Source organism: Hesperophylax consimilis, chromosome 16 (assembly GCF_061612785.1).
Source record: "Hesperophylax consimilis isolate HC1 chromosome 16, BYU_Hcon_1.0, whole genome shotgun sequence".
In the NCBI taxonomy this organism is placed as follows: Eukaryota; Metazoa; Arthropoda; class Insecta; order Trichoptera; family Limnephilidae; genus Hesperophylax; species Hesperophylax consimilis.
Window position 1 is genome coordinate 28,347,181 of NC_142851.1, and position 11,278 is coordinate 28,358,458.

The 11,278-nt window shown below is 33.6% G+C and overlaps 1 protein-coding gene across 1 annotated transcript; it reads right to left on the reverse strand.

The window, feature by feature from the left end:
* Nucleotides 1–300: 300 nt before the first annotated feature.
* On the reverse strand, nucleotides 301–11,278 carry LOC149416988 (microsomal glutathione S-transferase 1-like). The gene is made up of 3 exons (XM_089641119.1): nucleotides 11,091–11,278; nucleotides 1,899–1,993; nucleotides 301–1,675 (listed from the first exon to the last, which is right to left on the reverse strand). Exons 1-3 carry the CDS (start codon nucleotides 11,211–11,213, stop codon nucleotides 1,429–1,431), a joined length of 465 nt encoding a protein of 154 aa, XP_089497245.1. The 5' UTR covers nucleotides 11,214–11,278; the 3' UTR covers nucleotides 301–1,428.

Genomic DNA, 11,278 nt, shown 5'->3' on the forward strand with positions numbered 1-11,278 from the left:
CACTGCATAAAACTAATAATAAACCAAGAGCAATAACTGCTACAATTTGATTGTAGCAGTTAGTAGTACTCGTGAAAAGCCGTACTGAAATTGTAGAGCCGGCATTATAGGTAAAGGCTATATGACTGTCCTGAAACGGGAAACCTTTTCAGTTGGACAGTCAAAGATTAATTATTCTGTAATTGTATTTTTTAGAATCTAATAAATAAAAGCTAATATATAATACTAAGTAGTAAGTACTTCTAAATTAATGTCCTCTGACAGGTCACAGGAGTACCTAAAGACAATAATAAACGTTACTAAAGTGAGTTCTTTATTTTATAAAATTCATAAACACATAATATTATTAAAAATACATTTCACGAACGCTCACATGCAATATAGAAATAAAATGGATTTCAATTAAAGTCTCTGTAACAAATCCCGCCTCGACATTAAATGTCTCGACAAATTAGATTGGTTAGGCGGTTGTATATATTGGTTAGACTAATTTTGTCTAACCAATATATACAACCGCCTAACCAATCTAACATAAATTCATTCCGCTGATAGACCATTCTTTCTTCCTTCGGCCCTCCTTACATTTCGACGTTTTAATTTCAAACTTTCATTTTCCTAGATTTCAATGTTTTAATTTCTAACTTACAATTCCCTACATTTCGATGTTTTAATTTCAATCTCACCTTTTACTAGATTTCTTTTCTCAATTTATTACTTACATTTCCCTGGATTTCCATGTTTTTATTTCTAGCTTACATTTCCATGTTTTAATTTTTATCTTACATTTCCCTAGATTTCGATTTTTCAAATTCAAACTTACATTTCCCTAGATTTTAATGTTTCAATTTCTAACTTACATTTCCCTAGATTTCGATGATTCAATTTAAAACTTACAATCCGTTAGATTTCCATGTTTTAATTTCTAACTTACATTTCCCTACATTTCCATGTTTTAATTTCAATATCACATATTTATAGATTTTTATACATCAATTTATTACTTACATTTCACTAGATTTCGATTTTTCATTTTCTAACTTACATTTCCCTAGATTTCGAGGTTTTAATTTAAAACTTAATTTTCCTTAGATTTCTATGTGTGAAATTCTAACTTACATTTCCCTAGACTTCCATGTTTTAATCTACATTTTCGTAGAGTTCCATGATTTAATCATAAAATTTGTTAGCATGTTTTCCCAATAAAAATATTTAAAAAAGTAAAACATTTTAAAATATTATACATTGAAAGGTGGAAGGATTTAGAGATTAAGAGGCCAATTTAATCCAGGCACGGCTTAAGGTGGTTTTGATTACATACAGTCCCATATTTAGACCTACGCAACCCCAGGCAACTGATAGGGCGGCAAATTTTTGACAAAAATCGTTTTGTAATGTTAGATGAGTAAGATTTAATTATCACGTTCCTGTTCACAAGACGGCATGGATGGCCACTTGAGACGCCATGAAGAGGGTGATCGCGAAGCCGCCAGCGAAGCAGATCATTCGCGCGGGCTGCGGCTGCGGCCATACTGCATACACCAGGCTGTGTCCTACGCGGCACAAGGTGTAGGCAGAGAACAGTACGCTGGCCAGGAAGGGGTCCGGTTTGGTCACCACGTACAGCGCCCCCGTGAACAGGAACGCCGGGATGTTTTCCAGGTCATTGAGGTGAGCTCTGAAAAGGATAAAAGTTTATTTTATTTTTGTGTGTGCCAGTGAGACTGGAAAGATGAACCTGGATCAGATCTAGTCACAAAACAGGCTAAAGCCATTTCGAGCAACGCTTCAATTCAGAATGGTGGTCTTTTACCAAGGCGATACTGAGAGTAGATATCCTGAACTACAAAGATTTTTTTTTAACATGAAAACACTTTATTTTATTAAAGTATAGTTGTTACCTTCGAATCCTTTCGATGTCCACGTCATCGAGTTTAACTTTTCCAGCATCCTTGGTGGAGGAAAAATACTTAGCGTCCTCTTTATTAGCGAATATCTGAAATCATTATTATTATTTGCCACTTATATACAATAATATTGTTCGAAAATTATATCTAATTTTTGTTAAAGTGTTTGAAGGTCATTTTGAGAGTTGAATGATTTATTTACACATGCGATAATGTTTTTTTGCGCTGACCGCAACCTCTGAGATAGTCGGTTTAACAGGTTATTATTAGAACCGAATAACTATAGTACAACTTAAAAAATTATGTTACACAATCCATAATAAAAATTAGATAATACATTTTGTAGGCACCAATAAAATTGGGTGCGTTATTTTTACATTCAAACAAACATTTTTTTTACAGTTGCTAAGAATTATTTCATTTTCCGGTCCATGAAAATAGGAGATATTATATTATTATATTCGGTGTCCGGAAATTCGAGGTACAAGTGAATAAACTGGAGAATCTACATCATAGAAAACCCATAAAAAATATTCCGGCTCTAGAATTTTGATTCTTTTTTTCAGCAATAGGCCTCTTGCATCCCATTTTTTTATTTTATTTTCCGGTTTAGGCAAATATTCTAAGACATTCTGTATTTTTTTTTTTTTTTTAATCGTATTTTTGAAACCATGGCGATTTTTTGAAAATTTTAATCCGAAAAATCGGACCATTTTTTCATAAACCGGAAAGACGGAACATAATTTATGGGTGCGAAAACAAAATAATTACATAGCCCAAAAACATTTAAAAAAAAAACGACGCATTTCACACGAATGGCAGAGGAGAATAACGAGGCATACCAAAAATATTACATCTCATAAATATTTTTTTCCTTGAACCTTCTTATTGATCATTAATCCTTATTAATTTATTTAAAGTTTTATTCCAGCAGTACTGGGAGGATATTGCAATCTCAGTCTGCCATATTAAATGAGATGACATATAATATAAATATACTTATACACAATATTATAGGATTGATGAATATATACGATTATAATGTTCAGTCACTTAATCCAAATATTTTACAATAAAACCTAATGTACATAAAATTAAATGAATTAAAGGGGAAGGTTTATCAACAATATGAAATATATAAACAAGTATAAAGAAGGTTCTCATAAAATATATTTAGTTGGTCGAAGTACCTATATATTCTATATGTACCAAGGTTGGTTTTTGTTTTTGCAATGAGACTATTTTTAACAGCTGCACATTCTAGTTATATAACATATAACTTGATATTGTACCTCTTGTTTGATACTATCCAAATGTTGCGATTTAAATTATTCTTGTACTCATAAACTCATAATAATATATTATTAAATTTGATTTTGTTAAAATCAGGACCATCACCATTATACTTCTAAGACAGCCGCCACGGAAGGATAATCTGTACGATTTTCACATCATAACATCTGTCACTTCTGAATAATATCTGTCATGTCAAAACGAAGTACTTCCAATTCTAACGCTGCGTTTTGTTACTGTTTTGTTATTTAATTAAACATGGATTCGTGTAGTAACCGTAGGATCCGAGATCGTAAAAATAATTATAAATATTGTATGGTTCCTTTGTGCCCAAATACTTCGGCGACTACTAAGGAAAAAAGATTTTTCGTTGTACCGCGAATTTCAGCAATTAGAAAACAATGGTGTATTGCAATTCATAGGTCCAGTCAATTGGGTGAACTGTCAAATAAAACCGTACGATATGTCTGTGAAGATCATTTTAATGTAAGTATATTTTTTACAATATTATTGTTTGAACACAATATTTAAAAAATACATATTTTTCTTTGTTGCATGCTTCACGAATAGTTTGCTGTACAGTACAGTAGGTTGAGTAGGTGGGTCTATTACCTAGTGACAACAAGCCTACACACATTACAATATTGTTACACTTTTGCAGGCTATTCTCAAATGAAGATACTTATTATATTTGCATTGTTAAGTTTGTATTGAATAAATACAATGTCTCTTGATAAGTTGTATTTTTATTTTCAGTTAAGCGTGGATGCTCGGAAATGGCCCCAACATCTAAGTAAAAGGGTGCTTTTAAAAAAAGGAACCATTCCTCATAAATTTGAATGTCAAATTGGAGCTGATGGGCGAGATCTACTCAATGTGGTGGATCAGCATCCAAGCTCATCTAAAGGCGGTGAAGTGTTTGTTGCAAGTCTCGAGCCAATGTCTCCTTGCCTGTCTGATGTGGATGAGTCTGTGCCACAACAGATCATCAATCAACCTCAAGACTACGTTGAACTGGAAGTGTCGTTTCCTCTCGAGAAGCCTCAATGCTCTGGACTCCAAATACTTCAACAACATGTGGATGGACCACAAGATACATCAAGCTCCGAAGAAAACTTTCACATGTTGATAGTTGAGAACGCAACTGATTCGAAAGCCATTCAATGCAATTTGAAAAAGAAATTCAAAAGTAAATTGACAAATACAGGAAAAGAACACAGTAGGGGTCCAATCGAGTGTTTAACTACTCGTGACGTAAGTACTTCTCCTGTGAAGCATAATAAAAATACCAAGAATGTACAACTAAAGCATGTCACTCTTCAGCCAGACAGTTCTGCCTCGGAATCGGCATCTGGTTCAGAATACTCCCAACAAGCTACGTCAGATTCGTACGTTGATAGTAGTTCAAGTAGTGATTTCAAAAGTCTGTCATTGAAATTAACTCTGCAGCATATTGAAAACAAACCAAAGCTGTATTTAGGAATCCTTAAAGATTTTTATTGGATTGTTAAAACCCTAGCACTCCTTGAAAATATAAACATTTTAAATGTTTTAATCGTTTTAAAAAAAATTAAATTAAACTCTAGTTTCAGCATTTTAGGTGATGAATTTGGCCTTTCTGAGGCTCAAGCTTCAAGAATCTTTAAGCAAAGTTTACCGAAGTTATCTCGTCATCTTGCAGAACTGGTATTTTGGCCTAAGTCAGAAGCAATAGAAGCCTTACTACCAATTCCATTCAGAGCAAGATACAAACATGTCGTATCAATCATAGACTGTTTTGAAATTCAGATAGAGAAGCCATCAAATCCACTGCAGCAGGCACTAACTTGGTCAGAATATAAAAAATGCAATACACTCAAGTACCTAATATCAATCACTCCTGATGGCTTTATTAACTTCATTTCAAAGGGCTTTGGTGGACGTACTACAGATATGATGATTGTGGAAAAGTGCGGCTTCTTGGACAACTTGTCTGAAGGCATGTCGGTAATGGCAGATAGAGGTTTTAAGCAACTAGCTACTATTTTAGAAGGCAAACATTGTCAACTTGTGCGTCCACCAAGTGTTGTTACAGGTGTAAATAGCACTAAAAGAGAGGTGAAGTTATCCAAGCAAATAGCAGCCCTGCGTATACACGTTGAACGTGTAATAAGCCGGCTCAGAGAGTATAATATTCTAAAGCCACATTCTTGTATAGACTTCCATTTGACTCAACAAGTTGACCATATTGTTATGATTGCATGTGGACTCATAAATCTACAAAAACCAATAATTTGATCATATTAGTCTTATTAATATTATTAGTCTTTTAGTGTTTTGTGCTCTACGCTAATGTTTAGTTTAAAATGTTATGTGCGCTTCATTATCATATAAACTTTAACTTGAATATAAATATTCATAATATGTACCAGTGTAATTTTGTTTATCCTTCATGTAATGTATATAGAATAAGTCTAAAGTGTATAATATTATGTAATTATAGCGCCAGTATGTGTTTTTTATAAAAACATATGTTGGAGCTTTTACTTAGAGTTTATAGGCAATGAAGCCACCAAAAGGGATAATATCAAATACTGTAGAATAATTTATGTATAACACCTTCAACTTCTTACATTTACCATACATTCTGATTATGCTATACTAGCGCCTCCTAGCCCCGTGACTTCTGTGGGTTGGTTTTTTTTAATGCATGTTATTTGAAATGTTTTCTTTATTTTACGTTAATAAATTATATAAGTCGAAAATAAAATATTTAGTAACCTACATACGACCTTACTGTTCTTATGCTCACACGTAAAAAGAATATTAAAGCCCGCCATTAGGTTTGTTTGTATTGTCCCGAAGAAATGCAACATGCTACACTAGCGCCATCTAGCGGCCAGCGTTACCAGTCAGTGCAAGTACTGACTATAATAATGCTTCCAATATTTTACTGAGAGTGGATTGATTGCTATTCATTCATTACGCCTTACTTTTACATCAAGTTTATATAAATACAGTTGTGTTGTAGCAAAGTGATCATGTTCCACTTTTTAATACATTTCTATTTGTGTTAGAATTTCCACTTTGTAATCATTTTCTTACTTCCAATAATAAATACAAAAAAAATCTATGCGATAATACAATAACATGTGTACGTATTATCAAATAAATACTAGGTATAAATGTAAAAATATGTCTTATGTAAACTTTTTGTTTTTGTTTTTCTGTCACTTTATACAAATACATATTATACTATGGTGGATGGGATGAAAATAATATGATGCTATTGTACATAATCAATATAATCATGTATTATTATGAATAAAGAAGCGAGTGTAGTGCAGTAAATACGTGATTTATTTCAAATAATGTATACCTATACATTTTTTTTAAGTACAGGAAATATAGCTCTGGACCAAAACAGCATGGCTTTATTAATAGCTTCGACACAGAATTCTTCATCGTAATCGATGTGGAAAACATTTATTTTGCCAGATGATTCAAAGTTGGGTTCAGCAACACAAAACACTCCCTTGAATTTGTTCAGTACAAACATTTGTATTTGCATTTGTGCATAATACTTTCTGGCAACAACACCCTCAAAAAAGTAATTTTTCATTGTACTATGTTTGACTGGACACTTGACCTCAACAATATAATCATCAGTGACTGCATCCGGGGAGCCACCGATAATTGGTAATTTGCAACTGATTTTGAAACCACATTCTTTATATTTGTGTCCCAGTTGGTTTGCTAGTACCTTTAACACCAAAGGTTCTAAAAGCCGACCTCATTGCATAGCCTTTGTGTCTGGAATCTTGGCTGCCCCTAAGATGACTTCAGTCAATGTTCCATCCAATGTTTTGCAGTTAGCTGCCTCGTATAGTTTGGATGCAGTAATTCTGCCATATCGCATTTCGTACCATAACGGGCAGTTAGCCTGCTTTCTTGTTAATGAAAAAACTTCCTCGAAGATATTTGGAGGAATATTTAGATCACATGTAATAAAATTGATGAAATCTGTAGCACTTGTATTGTGCAGGTTTCGTGTTTTCTTAAAAGCAGAAATCATCCTGTGCATGGACAAACAGTCAGTGGGCTTCGGATCCATGTAAAGTTGAGTCAGTTGGCATCGAAGCCCCTCCTTAAGACTCCTTTGGAGTACTGCTGCCAGGAAATCTCCATTACCTTTTTCCACGCTTTTTACTGCGTTCTTGCCAACTTGGGATGCCAGAATGAACTTTTGGGAGGTTCCGACACACGATAACTTTGATTTTCTCCAATAACAGTCGACAGATGTCGACGCTGGTTCTTCACTTCTCCTATGGAGCCATGTTAGAAATGCCAGTGCATGTTTACAGCCACCTGAAAGCAAAATGTTCCAAATATAAATTATTTGTCAACAGGTAGCTGGCAGAGACCCTCGCAATGATTCTGTGTTTGTTACATCACACAAGAGTTTGCTCTTCCCCACATCTCCATAGGGTAGAAGAGTGTAGAGGTTAGAGGAGAGAAACATATTTTACAATATAGCGACATACAGTTCAACTAACCTCTAGAAGCTGCACAGTCTTGACATTCTAAGACTTGTATTTCATCTTCCATCTCATCACACAAAAGTACAACAGAGTATGCTTTTTGGCGGACACGGTGCTCGGGGGTTATTTTTGCTTTCACTGTGCAGATAGGACCTTCTCTTTTTACCTGCACATACCCGATAGCATTATCACCATAACTTTCACGTGCAGACCTTTAAAATATATAATAATAACACGTTGAAAACAAAAGACAGTTGCATATAACTGAATGTTAACAATTGTCTTAATAATAATAATTGATGGAAACATAATATATAAGTACATATTAAATGTTGTCAAAATATATAACATAATATTCGTATATTAGAAGATACAGAAAAAATACTAACCTTTTTGTTTTGACATTTCTAATTTCGCTTCCAATGAAATTCATATTATTACTTAGAAAAGTAGCCATCATAAATGAATCTATGTTCGGCAAATTGTCAGACTGACCCTGAACAAAACCTACTTCAATCATTTCCAAATAATATATGCTTAATTTCTCAACAAAGTTAGCGGACTACAATACAAACAGCCAAACCCCAAACAAGTGTCAATATTCAAATTCACAAGTCGCCGGAAATCAAGGTGTTGCCATATAAAAAAAATAATCAGTGTGGAATTTTACAAAAATTAATTCAATAATATTGGAGACGGAACATTTTCAAGTGGTGACGTCACAAGCCAAAAATAACAGATTTATTTATTTTATTTAAAAAAAACTATACATTTCAAAATTTTTTGAGTAACATTTTCGTAATCTTAGTAGAGAAATCTATCCACTCATTTTTTTCCAAGTCATTAGAAAATCCTTGCAAGTGGCCTATTAAAAGGGTTAAAAAAATCTTTTGGAGCCGGGTCCACGGTTCGACACATTTTAAAATACATTAAACAGCTGCTACTCCAAAACGATAGCTCAAATAAAATAAAAATTCACTACAAATTTGGCTCCAAATGTGATTTAGATTTAGGGCCGGCCCTGTACAGGCGCAATTGGAGCAATAGGCTCTTTGCGCCGACTCGCCAAGACGCCAAGAAGCTAAGGCGCTAATTATACCCAGCGCCCTTGAGATTTTAACTAGCGCCAGACGCCGTTTGATTCGGGGCCGGCCCTGTGTAGATTCACCAGTTTCCCGCTTGTACCACTAGTTGCCAGACACCGTACATATAATGTATGTTAGAGGGAATATTCAAGTCAAAGCCTGGACAAGGTTTTGGTAGAGTCCAATGATATAAATACGGGTGTAATATTCGTTGAAAACTTGTCATTCATTGAACACATCAACTATATAACTAATAAGGCTTTAAAGATGCTTGGCTTCCTTTGCAGAACTTTAACCGATTTTAAGTCCATAGATTGTATGAGAACCCTCTATACTTCATTAGTCAGAAGTCAATTGGAGTATAATTCACCTATTTGGTCCCCTTTACATAAAGTTCACTCCAATAATATAGAAAGAGTTCAGCACAAATTTCTTAAGTACGTAAATTTTAAGCTCGGAATTCCTATTGATTACATTAATTATGTCAGTTTGATGAATCAATTGCATCTAATAACACTGTCTGACAGGAGAATTATTTCAGACCTGGTTGTGTTACACAGAGTCATTAACAACTTAATTGATAGTCCTGCCATCCTTGCCACTATTAAACTACATGTGCCGACTAGGAATACAAGGCAAAATATAACATTCTTCTGTAATACATACTCGACCAACTATCAGACACACTCACTGACCAATAGGATGCATGATCTGGGCAACAAGTATGGGGGTGTTATTGATTTATTTATTGACTACATATATAGAATTAAGCATAATCTACATCAACACTTTGTTGAATCCTACAAATAAGAGTAGCTTTGGTAAATTAGTTTTAATGATTTGTTTTATATGTAATGTTGTTGTAATTTCTTTTTTACTTTATGTTATTTTTTTTCCTTCCTTAAAATGGATTACATCTATTTACTGTCAATATCTCCTGTATAATACATATTCTCTTATTGTACTGCATCATGTATCACTTCTGTGTAAAAGCCTTTTTAGGCGTATATATATATAAATAAATAAATAAAGATTTTTAAAGACCTACGAAGCTCATTTAGACTGACGACTGGCAACCAAGAATTGAGTTATCAAGTCTCGATATTCTGGACAGTGGCGAGTGGTACTTACCTATAATAATTAGTAGAGTATTGATTGACAAAAAGAAATTTAATGTTTCTAAGTGTACGGAAGGAATGTTGAACTGGACGAGTTGCACCAAAGAAGGAGAGTCAATATGAGAGATACAAGTCTTTTCTACGTTTTTCTAATAAAGACATGTTGTTAAAATTGTTGAATTCCGCCTTTGAACATTTGATTTCAACTTAATTACAGCAGTAATAGTAAATATCTATTTTATGTCGGGGATATGTAAAACATTTAACGGCTAATAAATTGGGACCGTATTTATATTGTCTATGGTAGTACCGTTTTTTTTTTTACTTTCCTCTATCTTTGGTCGATGGTTTGTGACGTCGTGACAACATATTCCCTTCTCTTTCTTTTTCTCTTAGTTCCAAAAAAATCCGTCGGACGAAATATGTTCAGTACTAAAAGCACGAAGATGACGATCTAGGTGTAGGTTCATTTATGGGCAAAGCTATGATGGGTATTGCGTAATGTGTCTCCACCCTATCCTCTTAAGGAACTTTCTCCTTAAGAGGAAGCTAAAAGCCAAAAATGTGTATATTCTTGGTATACCTTAAATCGTAGGTAATAGGCATTAAAATCGCTTGACAAACGGAGTCTAGAAACGTTCGATTTCAAGCAAAAAACTGGGTTTTATTTATTTTGTAAATAATTTTATAAGAAAGCAAAAAATTTAATCAAGTGAAACTGTCACAGATAATCTTGGCTATAGTACGGTATTTTTTAAAGTTGTTTCCTTTATGCGTTCATACATTTCTACTGAAAATTTTTTTTTTTAGTAGTGTACATTTATATTTTTTATTGAGTAATTTTTTTTATTTGTATTCTACTCAAGCGAAACGATAGGAAAAACTTCAATTTATCTAAAGCATATTTTTTGGTGTTCATAATTTACACCAATTCGATATAAAGATTAATCAAAATAGTTATTTGGCATTAAGCTTCGCCTTGGGTTTAAAACAGTCCCCGAGTCAAGAAATATTGTTTTCGGAATATTCAAAGTGATTTCCTCGAGTTCTATCAAATTCTCAAGTGTTTTAGATGTTACCCTTTAAGAATGATCTAAAGAGACAACTGTTTTGTGGTGAAATTCTACAAAACATACGAAAAACGAATACTTAGATTTATTTATAACTCACCCCTTTAGAAAGACGGTAGATGCTAGTAAAGGTAGACATTAATAACATTTTCACAAGCAAGATTGACGCATTTAGCATGAAACTTCGAACCACAGCCTCGTCTAATGAAACGTGGAGACCCATTCTAACTAAGTCAAAGATATTAATAGAATTTGATAAATATTGCACAGAATCTAACAGCTGATTGC

Bases quoted from the DNA above. Each gene is read 5' to 3' on its own strand.
- LOC149416988 (XM_089641119.1), bottom strand. From the start codon at position 11,213: ATGGGTCTCCACGTTTCATTAGACGAGGCTGTGGTTCGAAGTTTCATG. The intron at 1,994-11,090 runs GTGAGTTATAAA...TAATGATTTCAG, and splicing joins TCTACCGTCTTTCTAAAGGG to ATATTCGCTAATAAAGAGGA. The intron at 1,676-1,898 runs GTAACAACTATA...TATCCTTTTCAG, and splicing joins GACATCGAAAGGATTCGAAG to AGCTCACCTCAATGACCTGG.